Source organism: Sus scrofa, chromosome 12 (genome assembly GCF_000003025.6).
Source record: "Sus scrofa isolate TJ Tabasco breed Duroc chromosome 12, Sscrofa11.1, whole genome shotgun sequence".
NCBI lineage: Eukaryota > Metazoa > Chordata > Mammalia > Artiodactyla > Suidae > Sus > Sus scrofa.
Window position 1 is genome coordinate 8,230,354 of NC_010454.4, and position 23,799 is coordinate 8,254,152.

Below are 23,799 nucleotides of genomic sequence, written 5' to 3' on the forward strand. Positions count from 1 at the left end.
ACAGTCTGTCTTCAGAATGCACGTGGGACTGGTCTTCTCGGCACAGTAGCCCTGTCTCTTGTTTCAGGTCTGCCCTTTTCCCATGGTGGGAAGCTGCTTTCAAAGGAAGGAAAGACTAAGAGTCAAATGAATGCTCTCCACAGGCATTGTTAAACAGTAGTGAGTCTCAGAAACAAATTAATGAGCATTTAAGAGACTTTCCTAGGCTCAGCAAGTGCCATTTGACATTCACGATTTAACAGAAGCGATCGGTTAAGCAAATAAATAAATGGGGTAATTGCATTGCCAGTGTAGGAAGACCTCATTATCTCTGACTGCAGATGAATGCAGCTTGAGTATTTGACGGGGTGGTGACTGATGCAGTGTAATCATGGACCGTCAATGAGAGGGCAGGCGTGTAAGCCCCAGCTTCTCTGACCTTGGGCAAGTCACTCCTTGTTTCCTTATCTCCCAGCAAGGGAATCATGGTACTTGGTATTGACATGGAGTTTGAATGATATGATGTTTGTAAAGGGATGTTGCAAAGCCTCTTTGAGGTTAAGATGCAAGAGGTGAGAAGCTAATGCAGAAATCCCAGCACTGCCTCAGGTTTCTAGAGGTCCTTTACACCTAACTGGTTTTCAGGGTCATCTTCCAAAGTAAGGATGGATAGGGAAAATTCTCCCCATGTCCGAGATGGCGTAAACAGGTCCAGAAAGGTTGAATGACTTCTCCAAGATCACACGCACAGAGTCAGTACCGGAGTGGGCTAGGTGTTCAGACTTCAGCCTGGTGCAGTCAACATGACTGGTTAGTCAAGGATGCCTTCTAGGCAAGTGACATAAACCACAACATAACTGGGTTTAAATGGTGAGGACATGTACTTCCTCATGTAGAAGGAGTCTAATGGTTGGATGGGTTCCAGGGCCAGCTGATTCAATGGATGTATGATGTCACTGGGGACCCCAGTTCTTTCCTTTCATCTCACCCCGCCCAAGTTGCCTTTACCCTAAGCCTAGTCCCTGGCATGGGTGCAGACTGTCAATTAAGGGCACATGTTCCTTGTTCACAAAGGAAAAAAGGAAAAACTTACCTAAGTCTGGAATATGTTTATACATATTCCAAGTCCAGCAGTTATCCTCTGCTGTTTAAAAACGGCCCCCAAAACCTAATGGCTCAAACCACGAACATTGATTGTAATATATCTCACAGATTTGTGAGTCAGAATTTGAGCAAAGTTTAGCCAGGTACTTCTTCGGTCTCATGCGGTATCAGTGGAAACCATTCAGTGGTTTTTCAGTTGGTGGATGGTTAGTCTCAGGGATCTAAGGTCGCTTTCAACATCTCTGACATCTTGCTGGAGATGGCTCAACTGGAGTGGTTGACCAGAGCACCTACAAATAATCTCTTCAAAATGGTACTCTCCGAGGACTCAGAACCTTCCATGGTGGCTTAAGGGTGTCAGAGGGTGTGTTCCAAGATGCTAAATGGCTTCTTACAGTTTAACTTCGGGAATCTGGGAATGCTGCTATGAATATTTGTGTACAGGTTTTTGTGTGGACTTACATTTTCAGTTCTCTCAGGTATATACCTCGGAGTGGAATTGCCGCATCATAATGTAACACCATCTTTCATCATTTGAGGATTTCCAGGTTGTTTTCCAAAATGATTGCTGCCTTTTACATTCCCACCAGCAGTCTATGAGGGGCCCAATTTCTCCATCTCTTCACCAATCCTTGTTATTAGCATGTCATCTTTAAAGAGAAATAGTTTTACTACCTCCTTTTAAATCTAGATACCCTTATTTAATTTTCTTGCCTCATTGCTGTGGCTAGAACCTCCAGTACAGTATTGAATAGTAGTGGTGAGAGTGGACATTCTTGTCTTGTTCCTGACCAGAAAACATTCAGCCTTTCGCCAGTAAGTATGATGCTTGCTGTGGGATTTTCATAGATGGCCTTAATGAGGTTGAGGAAGCCTCCTTTCACTCCTAGTTTGTTGAGTGGATTTTTTTTTGGGGGGGGGACCAGGAGGCACATGGAGTTCCCGGGCCAGGCATTAGACTCAAACTACAGTTGTGATCTAAGCTGCAGCTGTGGCAAGTTGAGTGTTTCTGTTATGAGACGGTTTTAGATTTTGTCAGATGCCTTTTCTGTGTCAATTGAGATGATTATATAGTTTTTGCTCTTTTTTTTTCAATTAATGTAGTGTACTGTACTGATAGATTTTCTTATATTAAATCAGCTTTGCATTCCTGGAATAAATCCCACTTGATCATGATGTATGATCTTTGTCTATGTTGCTGGATTTGGTTTGCTACCATTTTGTTGAGGATTTTTGCACTGATGTTGATAAAGGGGTATTAGTGTGTAATTTTATTATCTTGTGATGTGTTTGTCTTGTTTTGGTAGCAAGGTAACACTGGGTATTTACTGGGTATCCAGGTAATATTGGCCTCCTGGAATGATCTCTTCTCTTCTATTTCTTAGAAGAATTTGTGAAGGATTCGTGTTAATTTAAATGTTTGGCAGCATTCATCTGCAGGGCCATCTGGTCCTAAGCTTTTCTTTGTGTGAAGGTTATTATTATTATTGTTATTACAAGCTCAGTCTCCTTACTTGTTATGAGTGTGTATTTAGATATTCTGTTGATTATTTATTTATTTATTTATTTTAATTTTTTTTTCACCATTCTCATGGCATGTGGAAGTTCCTGGGGCAGGGGTTGATTCCAAGCCACAGCTGCAACCCAGTGCCAGATCCTTTAACCTGTTGCACCACAGCGGGTACTCCTGGATCCTCTTTTTCTTCTGGACTCGGATCTAGCTTTTGAACACAGATAGGTTGAAGGTGAGTGTGTCAAATAAAATAAAGAGTTGCTCTTTCCAGTTAAAATGACTGCTGCTCGGAAACGAACCCGACTAGGAACCATGAGGTTGTGGGTTCGCTCCCTGGCCTCACTCCGTAGGGTAAGTATCTGGCCTTGCCGTGAATTGTGGTGAAGGTCACAGATGCGGCTCGGATCTGATGTTGCTGTGGCTGTGGTGTAGGTTGGCAGCTGTAGCTCCGATTAGACCCCTAGCCTGGGAACTTCCATATGCTGCGGGTGTGGCCCTAACAAGCAAAAAACAATCACAAACAAACAAAAAAACTGACTGCTGCTGACAGTGTCAAACTTCCGGTGTGGTTTGAAGTGGAATTCAACCCCTCCCTGCTCTTCAGGGGCTGGCTCTGCTGCCCATTATCCGTGTGGCTGTGGGAGGGTCACCGGGTCTCTGAATGCCAGTTTCCTCATCTGCAAAATGGGTTAAATCACATCATCCTCAGAAGGTATGGAGAAGATCAGGTGGCACATTCATCACATGCCGAGCACGAAACAGAGCCTCACAATGATTATCAGTCTGCTCCATCAATACCTACGACGTGCTGGGTACCCTTCTAGGGGATGGAGATATAGAGGTGAGCAAAGCCAAGGAGTCTAGTGGTTACATCCTACCAGGAAAGCCAGCAAAATAAAGAAACATATGGACCAGAGGTCCCTGATTTTAAAGCGAGATAGGAATCAGAGGGACAGCGTGCCCATGTTAGATGTATAATGAGCAGAGCTTAGGTGGAGGACCTGTCTGGCTTGGAACCAGGTGGGCTCGCATGAGGACTCTGTTCCCTTCGAGTCTAATCCTTGGGACAGTCTTCTGGGGGGACGTTGAGAGCTTCTGAGCAGGGACACTTCTGAGACTCAAGCTCTGATTCTCAGCACCTTGCAGTGAACGAGCCGCTCCCAGCCGAGGACCCCATGGCTTTCACCCTGCAGTCAGTTGCTTTCCCTGAGGACAACGTGGAGAAAGAGGTCAGCAGTGTTACTGCGTGGAGGTCCCTTCTCATCAACACATGGGGTCCCCTCCACCCCAGCCCAGGGCTACAGTGTCAGAAATTAATGGGAAAGCAGGAGATACCTTAATAGGGTGGCCAGAGCAGGCTTTTCTAAGGAGGTGACACGTGGGCAGACATGCAGAGACCTGAGGCAAGAGGGTGTCTTAGGCAGAAACCCCATTGGTGCGTCATCTTTCCTCGTGCCTCCCGCCCAGTCTTCTAACGCAGACTCCGCCTTCCCCAGTGTCCCTCAGGGCTGGGGGCACAGACCAGGCTGCATTTTCCAGCCTGTAGCTTCTTCTAGACACTGCCTTTTAGACAAGAGGCGAGTCTCAAGTCTCCCAGTGACAGTCCGTGGGTACAGATGGCTTTCGCCCCATTGACGATCACTCCCTGTGAAGACGGATCAGGATTACCCTGAAAAATGACCTGCTGTCTAGTGTTCTTCGCACCTTATCGAGTGGCTGGAATCCGTCTCCCCGCGGGGAATCACTGGGTTAATTAATGAGAAAACCAAGACTCGGAGTTCCTGTGGCTCAGCAGTTAAGGGACCTGACATTGTCTCTGAGGATGCAGGTTTGATCCCTGGCCCCGCTCAGTGGGTTAAGGATTTTACATTGCCGAAAGTTGCCATGTATGTTGCAGGTGCAGCTCGGATCCACAGTTGCCAATGGCTGTGTATAGGCCAGCAGCTGCAGCTCTGATTTAACCCCTAGCAGGGGAACTTCCATATGCAGCACGTAAGGCCATAAAAAGAAAAAAGGGAGGGAGGGAGGGAAGGAAAAAACCAAGGCTCATTTAAACTCCCTGGGGAGTTCTGTGCTTCTGCAGGTGGGATGTTTAGTGGTTTCTTGAGATGCAGATCACTCTGTGCTGCTCCCTCCTGCCCCCGGGATTCTGCCATGCTGTGGTCTTGTGCCACCTTGGGTGTCCTCTAGGATCCTCGGATGTGGCTCAGCCCCACTTCGAGAGGGAGAAGGCAGTTCTTCCGGCACTTGCCGTGGCGCTGACATTGCTTGCTTCTCTTAACTTTGGGGGCTCCTTGACGGAGCAGCTCCCTACCCAGGGGCTGTCTGGTGGGTGATCTGCAGGGTGAGAGGGATGGTCTCTCAGCCACCTGCCAGGTCTGGTTCCTGGGCAGTTCGACTAAAGTCATTTTCTTTAGGACGTCTTACTTGTGATGCGACAGATGCGCTTGACAATTGCTCAAGGAGTGGCTTCCTGCCAAATGAATATTGATGGAAAATTTGTCAGGGTTGGGGTGGGGGTGGAGCTTAAAACCCAGCCTCACTGAAGTGCATCAGCAAATTGGGGCTTTTCTCTATGGGGGCATCGCCTGCAAGGAGGCTGGCTTCTGCCGAAAGATCAGTGGCTGGTTCCTCTCCCCAAGGAGGTCCAGGGGTTTTGGTTTCCTGGCTCAGTTGATTTAGAACAGAACTATGAGGTGGAACCAAATGACATGTCCCACCTTCTCCTGACGGCCAGGGCTACTAAAAGTCCCCACTGTTAGGTCACCTCCCTCCCGTAGGCCTTGGTGGTTACAGCTGTTTTGCTGTGTGACCTTGGGCGAGACACCTGCCCTCTCTGGGCCTCATTTTCCATATATGTAAAATGAGGCATTGAACAAATTCCTCAGGAAGGGGCCTTCTGCTTCCAGGTTGAAGAGTTATATTCTTGTTGCTTTTCCCTGCCCTGGACTTGGCACCCAGAAGCCCCTCAATACATATTTCATTGGATGAATGAATTACAGTGCGATGTTTGTTATTCTGTCTCATTACCTGAGCCTTTTCTGTAGAGCCCATGGAAAAGCCTGATGGCGTCTTACCTCATCAGGGACTTGGACACGAGCCTCTCATTTTCCTGCAAGAAACCCAGACTCTGTTGATGAAGGGCTGACCCAGAACTTGAACTGGGGCCTCCTCCTTTGCTCCATCTGGGATGTTTTCGATAGAGCAAGAAAGAGCCACCCCTTCAGTTGGTCCGACGTCTGGCCGGTGGAGAAGCAGGGCATGTGGAAGGAAAATCTACAGGTCGTGTGGTCAGAATAGCCGGAGTTCAAAGCCAGTTCAAAGCCCACCATGAGATCTTGGCCTCTTAGCTGATTTTCTCGTCTGTAAGGGAGGTAGAGTGATAATGGGCCCCTCATACTAGGGTTGGGGGGACAGGCTTGGACACGCTGGTTGGCCGTCATTAGCTACCCCTCCTTTCTGCCGCTCTCCCCCTCCATCCACCCAGCCCCCCGGACTCCTCAGTGGAGGAGAAGGAAGAGATGGAACTTCCAGGGTTGGATGAGGTAAGCCAGGAGGTGGTTTCAGAACCTCCGGCAGACAAAGCCTCAGTGTTCCCAGGGGAGCAGTGGTGTGTGCCTCCTCCTTCCGGGGTGGGGGGAGGGGCAGGGTGGGGCCAGTCATTGTCCCACGCATCTGACCCGCTCCCTGGCATGGAAGCAGTGGCCGGAGGGAGGAGGGAGGCTGGAGGGCATCTCGGGTGAACGCCTGGCCTGGTGCTTTGAGATGACGTGCATGACAGCTTCTTGCAAAATCAGGGTAGGGCTCCCTGCTCACTCTAGGAAGAGCCCAGGGCCGGTTCCGAGCTCTGATTCCCCATCGAGCACACCCTGGGACCCCTTTCCAGGACGCCGTATTTGATTTGGTTCGCCCTGTGAAAGGCAGAGGGTGTATTCTCAGATGGGTCCCCTGCCTTTGCTCACTGTGGGTGGGCACGCCTGGGTGTCCAGGGCTTTCTGAAGCTACTTCGTTCCCTGGGGAAAATGTGAGTTCTTGGTTGAACGGGTGCCTGCCATCCTGGGAGACCTGGAGAAGAGCTGGCCGCGCCGCTGCACTTCACCTGCGTGTGAGACCGTGTCACACCTGTTCGGATAATGTCCTGTAGCAGGAGAGCACGGCTGTGCTTTCTCTCCTTCCTGATCGTCTCCCTTGCACGCACCTTCCCCCCACGTCTTAGCCTTTGCTCAGCCACCCCTGCGGCAGCGTTTAACCAAACCTCTCTGTCTGCTTTTAAAGCCAAAGTAGAGTCCAGCTCCTCCAGGAAGACCTCAGGGGCAGGGGAGTGTTCGCTCCAGCGATGATCTAGTTTTCAGCAGCTTCATAGCTTGTTCTTCCCTTGGAGAAGCCTTTCCAAGTCAGACTCCCTTTGTCTCTATGACAGCCTTGTCTTTCTATCCTTCTTGGTTTCCTTATTTCTTATCACCATCTGCAGTTATTTCATCTGGTTGTCTGCTTATTTTTTTGTTTGTCTCCCCGACAAGGACAAGGACCTTGACTGTCAACCTGGTAATCATACCGCCCCTGCCTTGCATCATGCTTGCTGCTTACTGGATGCCAAACAGATGTTTGTTGAATGACTGAATGAATGAGTGGTCACTGTTTTTCAGTCCAGAGGCAGAAAGCTATCAACTCCCTGTCTTCATAGCACTTTTCAGGCGGACACTATCCCTTCTACAGGTGGTAACACCACCGACTTTAAAGCCTGTCCCCCTCCCTTCCCACCCCGTGATGCCATGAACCATCAAAAATATTGACTGGTAGGATGCTGGGCAAGCCAATTCATTCTACCAGCTTGGGCAGCTTGCTGTGATATCAGGCTTAGGGTGGAGCTTTGTGGATGAAATTCTGGGGGTTGATTCAGTCCAGTGTGGGGAATGAGTAAGTCTGTCCACTTGCCAGAACACCGCTTACCTGCCTTTGCCTTCTTACCAATGCAAGCGTGTCAGTCACATGGAACCAACCAATGTAAGCGTGTCAATCACATGGAACCAACCAATGTAAGCGTGTCAATCACGTGGAACCAGCCAGTGTTGACTGAGCTTCTCTTGAGGGGATTAAAAAAATATGCTGTCATCTTGGCTCTAAGACCCTAACATTTATGGGAGGAGCCAGAAATAGGCAAGTGTAAATAACCGGTGATGAAAAAGAGCAATGGCAATGTCAGTGTCGATGGTAAATGAGCGGAGCAGGTAACGGTGTGGATAACAGGAGGTTCTGGGGAGAGGGCCATCGCTGGCATGGGGCAGGAGGGGAGGCGATCCCGGAGGAGCCTTGAAGGACACACCTGGCACAGGACCTGGTGTAGAGGAGCCACTCAGGGCAAGCCCGGAAAACATTCCAGGCAGGCAGATGGTGTGAGTAATGGTGGGAAGTTATGAGGACCCCAGCTAGGGTAGGGATAATGGAATAATGGAAATAAGCCCCTTCAAAGTGTGCATCAGAAGGGCTTGGAGGAGTTCCCTTTGTGGCTCAGTGGAAATGAATCCGACTAGCATCCATGAGGATGCAGGTTCGATCCCTGGCCTCGCTCAGTGGGTTAAGGATGCGGTCTTCCCGTGGGCTGCGGTGTAGGTTGCAGACGCAGCTCGGATCCTGCGTTGCTGTGGCTGTGGTGTAGACCAGCAGCTGCAGCTCCGATTGGACCCCTAGCCTGGGAACTTCCATATGCCGTGGGTGTGGCCCTAAAAAAAAGAAGGGCTTGGAGACATGGAGGGGATAGAGCAAAAGAATCAAAAACCATCCGAAGATTTCTACCCCGATTGAAACTTAGACAGTCATCGGCACAGATAGAAAATGTAGAAACGAAAACCGATTTTGGTGGGCGGTGTCTTTTCTTGGATTCCTCTTGAAACAGACATGTGTTTGGGTGTGAGTAATTGGTTTAGAAGTTTATCTGGAGAAGCCCATTGGAGGATGGCGGCAAGTGAACCAGGAGGGGCAAAGTCAGCTGTAAGTGTGGGTCCATGAGAGGTTATGCTGTGGACACTGGGGCTGTATCTCTCTGGGGACCCTCTGAGCAACAGGGTGGAAGGAAATTCAGCTGCCAAGAGGCAGGACGGAATGGCTGGGGTATTTATCCAGCTCCCTCTTCTCATTGCGCGAGCGTTGTCCTCGAAGGGCTTAAGCCCCTGGCACTTCTGAGATGTTCTTGTAGCGCTGAACCATCCCAGGAGCACGCCCAGGAGCTGATATTTACTGAGGGCTTGCCCTGTGCCAGGGAATATCCCAGATGTCTTCCAGGTATTGAATCACTTGTGCCTTGAAATAGCCCTGTGAATTATCCCCCTTCTGCAGAGGCATATATCCTTTGTACCCTGCCCTTGTCACTCAGCTAGAAAGTGGTAGAGCTGGGCTTTGAGCCTAGGATCTAGTCTGGCTCGGGTCACCCATTAGTTTTGTTTTGTTTTGCTTTTTTAGGGCTGCACCCGCAGCATATGGAGCTCCCCAGGCTAGGGGGCCAATCAGAGCTACAGCTGCCAGCCTACCCCAGAGCCACAGCAACGTGGGATCCGAGTCTCGTCTGCGACCTACACCACAGCTCATGGCAACACCAGATCCTTAACCTACTGCACGAGGCCAGGGATGGAACCTGCAACCTCATGGTTCCTCCGCTGAGGGTTCATTTCCGCTGCCCCATGACGGGAACTCCAGGTCACCCATTTAATCTGATATTTCCCGGCCTCAGAGTATGCCTGCTCTTAGATAGATTTTTCTGTTATCAGTGAATGGAACGATAGAAGCTTAGACTTTCCCAAAGCCCTGGCCCGAAGACCTGGGCCCTCGTATCATGTGTTATGGATGTTGATTGATGGAGACTCGGTGTCTGGCTCTGAGCACTGTGTTCCAAGCCAGTGCCTCTACCCCTCTCTCCTGCACGCTGCTCCATTGACATCCATCACCTTGCTTGTCAGCACAGCAGGGCCATAGGAAGCATCTCCTTTCGATAAAGGGAAGCGGAAGGGGTGACGGAAGAGCAGGAGTGGGGTAGGGAGGGGGAAGAAGGAGGGACCGGAGAGCAGGCGGACTCCCAGGACTGCCAGCATTTTCTGAGCGCCTGTCAGTGGGAAGACGTGGTGCTGAGTGCTTTCTGCCTGTTCAGCCACATTCTTAGCGCTCCTTGGGCAGGGCACCTTCTCTGCCTGGAACGGACTTGGGTGCAGCAGGTACAAGTGTAAAGAGATGCAGCCCTGGCCTCTGGGAAATTTACAGCCACACTCTCTCCAACCATGGAGTAGGGTGGAGGTGTTTCTGAGAGAGGTCTCTGGGTTTGAGCCCTGGCACAGGGCTTTCTTTGCCCTACAACATTCAGCAAGTTGCTTAACTGCTCCCGACTTTGATTTTCTCATCTAATATGAGATTAATAAGAGCGCCCACCATTGGCATATCAAGAGATTCTATGACACGATGCATCGTAAATGTTGAAGACAGTGTTTGGCCCATCGCACGCGCCCAGGAACAGAGCATCAGCACCTTCAATATTGGTCTTGGCGCCACCTGTAAAAACAAGTGTCCATGGATGCCAAGAATCACCTTTAATTCCCAAATACCTAAGAAGGCTCTGCTCTGTGCAAACACTGTCAACGTTGCGGACAAGAGGACACGACCAAGAGGAGTAAATGCATGGACTCAAGAAGCTTAGTCTAGAAAAGACTTAAAGTTCTTGGAAGTTGAATGGAGTACTCTCAGGTCCTGGGCATCTGGGAGGACTTCATGGAAGAGGTGGCATGGGAGCTGGGATTGGAGTTCCCATGAGATGAGTACAAATCTCCACGAGCAGAGGGAGAAGGGCATTCGGGGGAGAGGAGGCACTCGGAGCTACAGTGAGGACCAGAGACAACTGAGATCAGCTTGCAAACAGCAGATATTCCAGCTAGCCCGGAGTCCAGGGGCCTTGGAAGAGTAGGGTAAGATCAGGCTTGATGCCAGAATGTCAAGTTTACGTGTAATTTTGTGGGCAGCAGGGAGTTTCTGGATGTATTCTTCCTTCACAGTTTTCATGTATACCTACTTGAAATTTAGCACTCTACTTCCAGTTTTAATAGGGAGATGCAGGTGTCCAAGAATACCAAGCAACTCCTAAAGGCAAGTGAGTGAATGTGCCACCAAATATTAAGATCTAAGCATTTTAGAAGAATTCAATCAGGATGGTGATGGCATAGAGCTAGAAAACATGACCAGTAACAGAGGAGAGAGCTACAAACCGGCCTCCAAAATGTGGAAACTCCATACAAGAGAGATTAGATGCTTTTTTTTTTTTTAACCACTTTCATGGAGGTGAAATATTTATAAGGATTATGTATATATAGTGTAACCTATTTTATTTATTTATTTTTTAATTTATTTATTTGTTTACTTATTTATTTATTTTTTGTCTTTTTGCCGATTCTTGGGCTGCTCCCGCGGCATATGGAGTTTCCCAGGCTAGGGATCGAATCGGAGCTGTAGCTGCCAGCCTACACCAGAGCCACAGCAACACTGGATCTGAGCCGCGTCTGCGACCTACACCACAGCTCACGGCAACGCCGGAACGTTAACCCACTGAGCAAGGGCAGGGATCGAACTCGAAACCTCATGGTTCCTAGTCGGATTTGTTAACCACTGTGTCATGACGGGAACTCCAGTAACCTATTTTAGGATAGATTTCAAGAACGGTTGCAAAGATCATACAGAACTCCCATATACCTCACACCTAGTTTCTCCTGTTATTGGCATCTTTTATTAGGTTGATACACTCGTAACAATTAATGAATCAGTATTGATACATTATTGATGATTAAACTCATGCTTTTTTCTGGGTTTTCTTAGTTTTGATCTAATGCTGTTTTTCTGGTTCAAGATCTCACATTATGTTTATTTACTTTAATAATGATTTTTATTTTTTCCATTATAGCTGGTTTGCAGTGTTCTGTCAATTTTCTACTGTACAGCAAGGTGATCCAGTCTCACATTAGTTGCATGTTTCCTTAGGCTCCTTTGGGTGGTGATGTTTCTCACACTTTGCTTATTTGTGGTGACCTTTATAGCTTTGAGGGGTCCTGGTCAAGTATTTTGTAGAATATCTCTCCTCTGGAATTTTTCTCATGATTAGATAATGAGAGAGTCTTCTGTTCCCTATACCCACTGCTCCACTTTACTCTTGGAAGCAAGAGAGGAGCCCTCACTTAGGGAGCCAAACATCATGCTCTAGTTCCTTGAGGGCAGAATAGCTACATGAATTTTTATTTCTTTGTCCATGTATATTCATTTATTCAAATTATCTAATTATATATGCATGGACTTATGTATATTTATTTTAGAGTTGGGGTGGTAATCAGATACTACGGTATGCAGTTTGTTGCTCAAATCAATCCCCCACTCTGGCCACAAGGAGCTCTTTGAGTTGGTTTCTGGATCCCTTTGATGTACCCCATCACTGTGTGGCTGGCATGGGTGTGCTGCCTTCACATCATCTCATTTTCCGAGGCTATGAGATGCTCTGGGCTCATCTTGCATATTTCCTGCCCCAACCCTGGAATCCACCATTTCTCCTGGGAGCCCTGGTTCATTTTATCAGACAACAGTATTAGAAACCAGCCATAGATCTCAGTGCTTATTGCTACTGGAGTATCATTGCTTCTGGATCAGCAGAGAAAGCAGGGGATATATGTGTGCATACTAACCCATGTGTGTACACACATATTAATATCCTCCAGGACTGAGACAATAAACCTTCGTAGTTCTAAGTGGAGCAGTTGTACAGCAGCCCCTGGAAATCAGCACAAGCCCCCTCCCCTCCTCCTCAGCCTGTTCCCCTTCCTTCTTTTATACCCTCAGTGTTGCCTGCACAGATGGCTCTTTTGCCCTCCTTGGTGGTGGTGGTTTTGTGTTTTGTCTTTTTTTTTGTCTGGATACTTCCTAATCATTTCTTCCAGAACCAGGTCAGACCCCAGCCCTCTGGACTTCTTGACTGTTTTTTGTTTGTTTTTCCTTTTTTAAAGTTTTATTGATGTAGGGTTGATTTAACAATGTAGGGATACTTTCTGCTGTACAACAGAGTGATTCAGTTATACACATACACACATTGGACACCCTGACTGTTCCCGGGGCGGGGTGGGGGGGTGGGCAGGGTTAGGTGCCCCCTGGTCCATACAGCCTCTTTCACATCCAGGCAGTCATTGCCATGCTGCTTCCTCCTCTGGCTTGACTCCTGCTTCACTGAATCCAGGGTATGCAGGTGCTGAATGTATGAGAGGTGGCTACAGAAATTGAAGCCTGAATCACCAGCAGTGGCAGCTCCAGAATTTTACTCTAGGAGGGTCTCAGGGTGGCAAGTGGTTGGCAGAAGTGGAGCCTAGAAACCAGGTTTGTTTAGCCCTTAACAAATGTGAGGAGAGGGCCGCAGATTATGTTAGGGGTGGGGGAGGTGGGGCCACCCCATATTATTCTCCCTTTACAATCCTGTGGAAGCGGATGCTAATATTCTCTCTCCATCTCAGATGACTGATTCGAGGCAGACAAGGTAACTCCTAAGCGAAGGCCACATAGCTAGTTGATGGCGGGGTTTGAGAGGGGCTAGTGCAGCTTAGCTGGGTTTGTCTGACCCCAAGGCTAACAAGGTTGGTTATCCTGGGCGGAATTTAGCTCGGTGTGACCCACTTCATGCACAAAGGCCAGCCTAGATCTAACGGAGCCGACGATGAGGCTGGAATCCCAGGCTTATTCCTGAAGGAAGGGCGCAGGGGAGGACAAGGGGAACCCAACAAGCTGCTCTGCACTTGCAATTGGAAGACAAAACTACACCTCCCAGGAAGCAGTTCGGCCCTTGCCCGCCCCCTCCCCGCGCTCCGCCTTCCCCGCCCCATCCCTTCCCGGCCTGGCGCGTATATAAGGGCCAAATGGTCCCGCCGAGAGCAGAGCGTGGAGGTGGCGCGGGCGCGGCGGTGGGCCTGGGGGTCGTCACTCCTGCAGCTGGCAGCCGCCGCTCCGCGCTTCCTGCCGCATCTCTCTTGCCCGGCGGGCGCCCATCCCGTCCCGCCCCGGCCCGTGGACCTGCAAACCGAGGCTCAGAGCGGATTTGCCCTAGGGGCTTTCACGAGCTTAGCAGAGGGGTTCCCGGCGGGGTTCCCTGGGGTCACGGGGCGCGATGAGCAGCGAAGAAAGGAGGCGAGGAGCTGCGTCCGGGCTTGGTGCTCTCTGAACGCGAGGAGGCGGGATGCGCTCGCCGGGGTCCATGATGTGCTCGGCGCCCGTCCCTGGGCCCGGGAATGCGGCCGCTGGGGAACCGGGGCCAGCGAATTCGCCCGCGATCTCCGCGGATCCCAGGACTGCCAGCGCTTTGGCCCTAGATGGACGGTGGGGAATGGGGTAGGGGGCTCCGGAACCCCTAACGTGGATTACTTGGTGCATATCGCCCGGGCATGGAAGACCCACCACCTCGTCTCCACCCGTGGATTGATGCCTTCTGCCGAACAGGTCGCTTACCTGGAGGTGAGTTTCCCCGCGATTCCGGGGAAAGGATCTGATTGGACTGCGTCGCTTTTTGGAAGGTCTTAAGGTTCTAGGTTGAAATTTTTGTGCTTTTAGTCGACATCTTCGCAGAGGTCATTTTAGCCATCCTTCTGCCTCCAGTTGGAGCTGATTCGCCTGGGTTGGTAGTGGTCATCGCCCCATCCTAGGCATCCTGGGTCCTCGCCCTGCCCAACTCCACCTAGCCGCTGGCTGCCTCGGGGGCAGAGCCCCAGCTTGGGGAGAGGCCCGCGTCCTCCGTGCACCCGCCCGACCCGACCCCTTGCACTTATCTTCTCATCTCGTGGCGCTGGAAGGCCCGTTAACTTGGGAGCGGGGCCGCCTCGGTGAGCTCCGGGCGTCCGCCCACTGGCCACCCACAATGCGGCTGGGACGCAGAGCTTGGGGCAGGCGGCCGGACTGAGCCCCTCTCACCGGTAGGGGTGGATGCCGGTCCTTTGGTGAGCAGCTTTACTGCAAGGACTGGGCCATCCGTCAGACGGACGCCAGGACCGTGTGGAAAGGCTTTCGGAACGCGTGGGAGGTGGCAGGAATTCGGTCCAGTACTTCCACCCCCCCACCCCCCCACCCCCGCCCAATCAGTGCAGCTTGTAATGGAAGAGCTTTCCTGTCCAGCACAGGGAGGGGGCTTAGTCTTGAGTCCCGAACTGAAAGCAAACTGCTCCTGTATCCATAGCGCCCACCTCTCCTTGTCCATCTGTCTGGGCGCTGTTTGAATCAGCGCGGTGCCTGTCACTGAGTAAGCCTACAGTCGATGTTTGTTGAATGAATGACTGAGCAAGAGTCCACCTCGATGCACAGATAAACCAGGGACCTCCCTTTCCTTCTCTTTCTTTGTCCTCAACTCCCCGACTTCACCCCTGAAGATGGTTTCCTGGGGATGCTTTCCCAGATGTGAAACTTCCTCTCCTACCTCCGGCCCTGCTGGCAGGGCCAATCCGTTTCTCACCCAGAAGTCCGTCCTGCAAATAAGACTTCTGGAAGCTGTCACGGATCTCTCTTGAACGGTGTGCAGGGTGTCAGTGCCACAAGCACCTGCTTGGGAAGAGAGGCAAGCCAGACACCTGGGGAAGAAAAAAAGGTGCTGTGTGTTGGTACTGCCCCTCCCCCCAGGGGCCTGTGCTCTGGCCACACCCTGGTCCCCGGAACTGCCCACCGTGGTGCAGTAGGTTCTTTGTGGCTCTTCCCCACCCTCTCTGGGAGAAAAGCTGTTGAAATTGTCCCACTGATGGCCTGCAGCCCCACCTCTGCACCCCATCTGAGTTTAATAGTAATCGGTGCCCTTTCATTCTCTTTCACAGAAAACTACACAAAAGTGCGAAAAGCAGGAAAGAAAACACCCCATTCCCACAGTAATGCTGGCAATGTGACATATTTCCTCCACTGCCGAAATCTGGCAATAGATACAACTTTGTTTCCCGCTTTATCCCCCCCACTTTTTTTTTTTTCCGACCATTTCCCCACATAATGACTGTATTCTGCTGCAGGCATTGAGTCATAGTTTGCTTGACAATTCCCCCATTGTTGGACCCCAAGGTATTTCCAAATTTTTACCCTTTGAAGTAATGCATTGGTGAGTGTCTTTTGTACATAAGGATTTGTCCACATTTGGAATTATTTCCTTTGGAAAATTCCCAGGAATCACTCTCTTTGCCCTAAGTCAGTCATGCCTGAAATCAGGGGCAGGCCCCTCTTGGTGGACATTTACAAGGTGGGCTTGGAGGAAGCTTGTGCCGCAGCTGGGGGCCAGAGGACAGTAGGAGCCGAGAAAATGCTTCCTGAGTGAATGCCGTGTTTTGTTTCAATTTGCTGTTCGCGAAGCAAAGAGCTGATCAGCAGTGGCAGGAGAGTAACTTAAAATTTGCCTTCAGGACTAGGATGCCAATTATTTTAGCAATGCCATAGATTCAGATTACTAGGAAGCCGGATTTAAGAGGCTGTCCCTTTAAAAATTACCATTAATTTTGACTTGGATAGAAATGTAGGTAGACCAGAAAGGTGCAGAAATAGTACGAGTTCCCTTATATGCTTCACGCAGTTTCTCTGTGTGTTGATACCTCATATATCCACAGTGAGATGCTCAAAGTGGGGGCCAGAATTCAGTTCAGGATCCTGCGTAGCAGAAAGTACTGTCTTGTAAAAAAGCCCGAACGTGGAGAGGGATCCGGCAAACTGTCTTCTTTAAAAACCACTCCGTCGAGGCATGAGTGACATTCAAACAAATGACACATATTTAATGTATACAACTCACCGAGTTTGGTGAAGACTCGCTATCAAGAAACTGACCCCACAGTTTATGCCGTAAACATACCCGCCACCTCTAAACGTCTCCGCCCTCCCTCTTTATGATTTGATCATTTTTGGTGACAAGAACTCTTAACAGAAGGTATACCCTCTAAGCAAATGTTTACGAATACAGTGTTGTTAATAATAAATACTTAACAATAGGGGATTGTTAAACTACAGGCGCCGTGCTGTACAGAGAGCTCCAAAGCTTATTCACTGGGGACCATCTTTATTCTGGGGAAGGTTAGCATAGAGAAGTCCATTCCATCTTCTTCCCCAGGTTTACTCACCCCTCCGCCCTATTTATGGCCAGCAGGGCAGATGAGATGTTCCAGGACACAGAGGGGAGAAGACCCTTGACCATGAACGGGAGACGCATCCTTGTGTACCCCCTCCATCCTTCCTGTGCTTCCCCTGGGGGTGAGCCGTTGAGTAGACATTGGGTTAGAGCCTGATCTGTCCTGACATGCCTTCGGAGGGGTAGGTGGGGGATGACATCCGGGGTGCGTGACAGCCAAGCTCTGAACTGGAGTCCAGTGAGCAGTGTCTGTGCGGGTGACTCACGCTGCCTCAGCAGCAGGTGTGTCAGGTGCTCAGCGTGCAAACCCAGCAAAGGCAGCATTTCCCGGTGATCTGGGCAGATTTAAAGGAACATAGGTTCCAGCCCGGACCTCAGAAAGCAACCTTAGGCTGGGAGGTGATCCCCCCTCCTCTTCAGGGGTGAGGAGAGCCAGCCTGGAGGGGTTTGGGGAAGCAGGGGGTGGAGGCTGGGCCAGCATCTTTGCATAAGAGAGGGTTTGTGTGGAGTTGAGGAAGCCTATGAAAGAAGCCCTTCTCCTGTGCCTGCCCCGGAGACCACAGCAGCCCAAACCTTCCACTAACAATACACACGCAAATTAGGGGTGTCCTCTCCAGCTGGGGGTGGTTGCCTGCAGAGAGTGTAGGTGATGTTTGTTTGGAAAAAGGAAGTTTTGAGGTTGCTTAAGTCTCAGCCAGCCAGCCTTCTGTTGTCCAGAGAGTTTCTCGGTTCCTCTGAGGGTATGGTCGCCTGGCCTTGATTTTTCTTACGCTCCCAACCTTTCCCCTTGCAGTTCGTAAACTGAAAGGCATTCATCTTCTCTCTCCCTCTGCCCCCTTCTCCCTCTGTTCCCTTCTCTCTCTCTCCCCCGCCCTTCGTGCACTGGCACAGGCGCTTTCTATCACCAGCCAGCTCCAGGGAGGATCATAACAGGAAGTCTTGGTGGGAGCGGGGTTGGGGATGTTGTGACTAAACAGTTGGGGAACAGCCCTCTGTCTGTCTACACCTGCCTCGTCCCTCTCCTTGGGGACTCCTCGTGGGCCCTCCCTGCCCAGCTTTTCCCAGATCAGCCAGTGCACTTGAACCTGCTCCCCTAGCACCCCCCACCCCTACCGCCACTGCCTGCACGCTATGAATGAAATGCTTGGAGAGCCTAATAAAAATGAGTATTCTTAGCAACCATCCCCCTTCCCCCACTTTTAGACATTTCTGTGTTGGTTTGTGAGTGCACGGGGCTGGCGGGGGCGGGCAGTGCTCAGAGTCTGCATTTTTAACAAGCTCCCCAGGCTTTTTCACTATCAGTGGACACATTAGGAAACAGGGAGTCCACTGACGTCCTGGCCAGCTAAAGCCAGAACGGAGCCTTTTCCCGCTGAAGTATAACCCAGCCGTAAAGCTTTTCTACTCCGCCTCTTCTGAGAAGTCTTCCAGGCTTACCCCCACCTGGTCGCACCCCCCCCATATACTTATTTGGTTTGTTGGCACGGGCTTTGACGTAGAAGTCTTGAAATCAGGTGCCCTTTGTACTTGGTGAGGACAGAAGTGAACTGCATTTGGGTGAACCATAAAGCACTACAGTTCTGGTCTTCAGGACTGAGACCTGCCTCCTTCCCTGGGGGTTGAGAGTTCCCAGGAGCCTGGAAGAGGCCCTTTAAGAGACAGCGCCCTGGGACATTTGTTTACGTGTCCAGACAGACAGACCCTGCTACTTCTGTGTCTGGCCGGCATGGTCCTGGGCGATGTCCCCTTGTCACCATGGACCTGGTTGGGGTCCTCTGGCCCCTCCCTCCCAGGATGGGTGCTCCCTGCTCACTTCCCAAGAGGGCTTATGGTCCTGAATGAAATTCCTCCCTTTGAACTCTGCCACTGGCGAAAGACGGTCTATGCAAAATCACCCGGGCTCCCTTGCTTCGCCCATGAGGTCTGGGCAGGGAGCAATAGCTGTGCAAAACCAATCTCGGTGGATCACGGGACATGGGAAAGGCCTGGAGGAAGTTTGTAAGCGAGAGGAATGCTGAAGTGGCAGGTTTCTGTCGAAGAATTCCTTTTGTCATGTGAGCCATCCCCTCCTCCCACGTTTGGCGTGTTGGCACAGGTTTTGACATAGATGGCCTGAAACCAGGGGTCTTCCGCACTTGCTGAGAACAGAAGTGGCCCCATTCGGGCAAATGACAGAGGGACTGGGTCTCCGGAAAGAAATCTGACCCGCAGTCCCTTCTCGGGTTCCTCAGGTCCCCAGGTATTTGGAAAAGACCTGTGTTAGGGTCTGATTTTAATGGTTTTCAGACCCGCCGCCTTCGCCTAAAAGGGGGGCCCTGACCTCGTGTCTCTTTAGTGACCTCTGTCACTGGACCGAGAGCCCCAGCTGGACGGGACGGGACAGGGCGGGAGGACCACCCTGCCTGCCAGCGGTTCCGCCAGGTCACTCGGGATTTCAGCCAGGCCCTCTGCCATCAGTGGAGGGTTCCCGCTCCCTAATTAGAAACGCCTTTCCAATCACTTGCCTCAGACTTCCCTGCGTGTTCATTCTCCAAATATTGATGCCTGCTGGATGGTTCTTTAGACACTGGTGCAACTGTTTCGGGTCAGCACATGGTCGGTAGCGATTTGGGGGCCAGTGTTGTGCTTTAAGCCTGGAAAAGGTGTCCAAGATACTGGCCTATGGGGACCAGTTCTGCAGCGTGTGACCGAAGCCCTCAAGGGGACGGTTCTAAGGGAGCATTATCGTCTCTGCGCTTGTACCTTCTTCCCTTACATTAAAAAAAAAATCTAACCACTTTGAAAGTTACAGTAAGACGTATATCACATAGAATGACTGTCTGAACCATCCTTACGTGTGCAGTAAAGGCCATTATGTTCCATCCGCACCGTTGCGCAAGTGTCCCCGTCGCCATCCCCAGAACTTCTCTGTCATCCCAAATGGAAACGTTGTGCCCATTAAACGCTGACTCCCCATTCCCCCCACCCCCAGCCCCTGGTAACCACCCTTCTGTTTTGGGTCTCTATCCATTTGACAACTGTAGGTACCTCGTACAAGGAGAATTGTGCTGGTCTTTTCTTTCTGCATCTGCCGTCCTCAGGGCATCACTGAGCATAGGGCCCTCAGAGTTCATCCGTGCTGTAGCCTGTGTCAGAGGTTCCTTCCAACTTAAGGCTGAATAATTTTTCATTCTGTGTCCGTATCACATTTTGTTTATCCTCTATAGCCTGTCGACGGACGCTGGGCTTGTTTCCACTCTGTGGCTGTGAACGATGCTGCTGTGGTCGTGGGGGGGCAACTATCCACTGAGGTCCCTGCTTTCCTTTCTTTCGTGTATGAACCCAGAAGTGGAATTACTGGCTCATACAGTCATTCCACGTTTTTTGAGGCGCTGCCATACTGTTTGCCAGTGGCAGCTGAAGCATTTTACATTCCCACCGGCAAGGCACGGCATTCCAATTTCTCCACATCCTCGCCAACCCTTTTTTTTTTTTTTTAAGGGCCGCATGTGAAGGTCCCAGGCTGGGGGTGGAATCGGAGCTGCCGCTGCAGGCCACAGCCACAGCAACCCTAGATCCGAGCCTTGTCTGTGACCTGCACCACAGCTCACGGCAACACCGTGATCCTTAACCCCTTGAGCAAGGCCAGAGATTGAATCCACGTCCTCATGGATACTAGTCTGGTTCATTTCTGCTGAGCCACAACAGGAGCTGCTTTTTTTTTTCCCGATAATAGCCATCCCAGTGGGTGTGAAGTGGCCTGTAACTGGTTTTAAAGGCTGATTGACCAGGGCGGTTAGAATCCACCCCCCTACCCGCTGCAGTGAACACTCAGGGAGCCTGTGGGATTTCCTCTTCCCGTTTTATCTCTGAGGAAGAATCTTCACGCAGAGCTAAGAGCCCAGGAAAGGAAGGGTGGAGAATGGACGTGGATGGCACTCAGCTCTACATCTTTCTAAATTCCCGTCGGGGCGCAGTGGTTAGCGAATCTGACTAGGAACTATGAGGTTGTGGGTTCGATCCCTGGCCTCGCTCAGTGGGTTAAGGATCCGGCGTTGCCATGAGCTGTTGTGTAGGTCGAAGACCTGGCGTTGCTGTGGCTCTGGTGTAGGCCGGTGGCTACAGATCCGATTAGACCCCTAGCCTGGGAACCTCCATATGTCTTGAGTGCGGCCCTAACAAGACAGAAAGAACGAAGAAAAAAAAAAAAAAAAAGGATTGATGATCTAACGGGTTCTTTAGGTCCCAGTTAGTTGCACGGGAGTTTTTCAAATGCCTTTGGGTCCATCCACCTGCCACCTGGGACCACTCCCAACCTGGTGAAGTAGGGGTCGCCCTCATTTTCCAAAAGGAAGTAATGAAGGTGCAGATGAGTGAAATGACACAGGTAGAAACCGACCCCGAAGGACCAGCCCCTAACGCCTGCCCTCGCACCCCTGTGAAAAGTGACTATTTTGGAAGGGTGGGTGGGGGGCGGGGGAGGGGGCTAGGAAGACAGAGATGGGCTTCACGGTTTGAAAAAACTTGAAGGGGAGGCCTCTCTGTCCACTGGTCTGGGATGGTCATATTTCATAGATTGAAGTTTGCTGGGTGTGGGGGTTTTTTTGAAAAAAAAAAAAATTAAAACTACTTTTCTATAGAACTCAGCTCTGTCCAGGCTTGGAGCCTGGTAGGGAGAGGTCAGGTTTCTGTGGCATCTTCCGAGGAGCCCGGGCTCAGTGTCTGGGTTAAGATGATCCCTCTGTTCTAGAGTTTTCTTCCTGAAGCTCTGAGTGAGCCCTCCCAGCTCCGTCTGATCCCGATCCCTTTTGTCATCAGATGTCCCAAGCTCCCGTCAAGCCACAAGGGGGAGGGGCCGTGAGACTTGGCAGTAAGTGGTTTGATTGACCCCAGAGGACCGGGTGTGTCTGCTCTGCAGGTTGCTCTGCTGCTTCGCTTCCCTCGGCCTCTGGACCTTTCTGTACATGATGGGCGGAAAGGGACCTTGTGTCTTTGGAACCACCGTGAATGTTGTTCTTTTTCACTTTTTTAAAATCATGATTTAAAAAAATTTAAATTAAGCAACAAGAAACAAAACTATTATTCCTGTGGTTGGGGTGGCAGAACAGGATCGTCTCAAGCCAGGAGGGGGCTTTCTTGTCTTGGGGGGGGCGGGTGCCTCCCTGTGACTCCTGCCCTGCCCGTGACCCTTCCTCCTCTGGCTTCACACCAGACCTGCACCATGGCCCCCGGGTCACGCAGAGGGAGTTTCTGTGACTCTTAGAGAATCGGTGGCCACTGGCAAGCCAGTTGGGAAATGCAGACGTTTGGGTTTTTAATTAAATTTCTTAAGTGGAAACCAGGGATGTGGTTAACCAGGGAGCTGAGATGGTCCTGGCTTCTCGTTCCACCCTGACCTCCGGGCTTTTCCGCCCTTCCTGGAACTGCTTTCCTCATCGCTTCCCGCGCCCTCTTTCATCCTGGTCCCCCCCTTCCCACCCTCAGCGGTTATTCAAACCTGGTTCCTTTCCTCTTTTCCAAATGTTTGTCTTTGACCTTGTCACCCAGGGCAGCTGCCTGTAGGGCACCCATGTGGGGGAGATGCTTGTGTGGCTGCATGTTCTGGTCCGACTGGCCATTTGATGTCGCTTGTCCCCTGCGCTATGACCCGGCTCTCTTCCTTCGACATTCCCAAGTAAGGGTCCAACAAGCACGAGCCGCCAGGGCAGCTGTGTTATGTCAGGAGGAGAGAGGCCAGCCTTGGGCAGGCTCGAAGCAGGTGGTCCAGAGCCTGTCTGCCCTGGTCCTCTCAGCCCTGGATGCGGGCACTCCCATCTCTAACTCGGAGGCTTAGTGCATTTAAGGAACACTCTTAAGACCTCAGAGCTTCGAGAGATGGAGCCGTGGTTCAAACTCAGACACATGTCCAGTACTGGGGTCCCCTCCTGCCCCAATCATCAATGCCTGTGTGACCTGGTACAAGTTGCTGAGCCTCTCTGGGTCCAAGTCCTCAGCCTTAAAAGAAGGGTATATTGCTGGGGGGTGGGGGCGGTCCCTTTGCGTGTTGCAGAGAGATCACCTCTAATTGGCTTAATCCATTGAGTTTGGGGTTGTCCGCCTACCTGAGACGTCTAGATGGTGTGCTTTGGGGTGATTTTTATCTGCTCTCTGTTTTTCTCCACTTCGTTTCCTTCTTAGCTTTACTTCCCTGGTGGAAGCGGCAAGATCAGAAGCATCGGCTGGCCCCCTGCCTCTGCAGACCCAGAGCAGAGGCCGCCTTTGTCTCAGGGTTCCTGAGGGCCCACCCTGGGGCAGCGCTCGCCCCTGGCCCCATCCCCGGGCCAGGAGGTGGAATTGTGCAGTGACTGTGCTGTGGTCGCCTTCCTCCCACCTGCATCTGTGGATGGAGGCAGCCTCCCTCCCCAGAGCCACGGGGATTCTACAAGGTGGGTCAGAGAAATGACACCAAATGTTTACCTCGGATAAATTGGACCACTGGCTAAAATCTGCCAGAGTGTTTTACGTTAGGGGCAGGGCACTGATTCTATTTACCTGTGTGTGGGTCCTACCTGGGAGAGGGCGGGGCGTGTATTGAATGCTCGGTGAAAGCTAATACATGGATGAACCTCAGCAGTTCTTTCCTCTGAATGTCTGAACCCAAGAGTCTCTTTTTTCATGGCACGTGGTCTCGTTCCACTGGGGACCTGGGGAATCTAGCCTCGTCCGGCACAGCCCACACCGCTGGGTTCTCATTTACATGTGGTGCCTGGGTAGCAACCTGCTGCTCGGAAATGGCACCTCTCACTGAGGTTTTTCAAAGGAAGAAACACCTTCCCTAATTCCGAGCATCTCATGACTAGTGCTGTTGCTCCCGGGCTGCCTAGTAGAAGCAAGTGTGTCCCGTTCTTGTAGGAAAAGCCTTGTGACGGGAGCTGGGGCTGATGGCTTTGTGTATCCTTCTTGTTGAGCTCCTGTGTTTGACAGTCTGGGGAGGAGACGGGGCACCCGGTTTGGTTAGACAGAAGGCCCTTCCTGGAGCTGCCGTCCAAGTGGCCTGACGTTGGTGGCTCCATTGTGTTTGCACGTCCATGAGCCGACGCGCCCCAACTTGTGCCCC

The 23,799-nt window shown here is 51.0% G+C and overlaps 1 protein-coding gene and 1 long non-coding RNA gene across 14 annotated transcripts in view; one reads left to right on the forward strand and one right to left on the reverse strand.

Moving 5' to 3' along the window:
* Positions 1-23,799, forward strand: part of LOC102165318 — a 381,153-nt gene that overhangs the window by 25,514 nt on the left and 331,840 nt on the right. For 5 of the 13 annotated variants that reach the window (XR_002337031.1, XR_002337032.1, XR_002337030.1 and 2 more), the window contains exon 1: positions 13,504-14,101. The exons of 2 other annotated variants lie outside the window; for them this stretch is intronic. Coding sequence is in view for 1 of the 11 variants with exons in the window: in XM_021066709.1 (XP_020922368.1) it covers positions 13,274-14,101 (828 nt within the window). In the remaining 10 variants the exon portion in view is untranslated. Of the gene's footprint in view, positions 1-13,268; positions 14,102-23,799 lie in introns of those variants that run through there. 6 more of the 13 variants (XR_002337036.1, XR_002337037.1, XR_002337035.1 and 3 more) reach the window with 3 other exon arrangements.
* LOC110255977 lies at positions 12,508-14,365 on the reverse strand. The gene is made up of 2 exons (XR_002337044.1): positions 14,096-14,365; positions 12,508-13,955 (listed from the first exon to the last, which is right to left on the reverse strand). It is a non-coding gene; the product is annotated as an uncharacterized LOC110255977 (long non-coding RNA).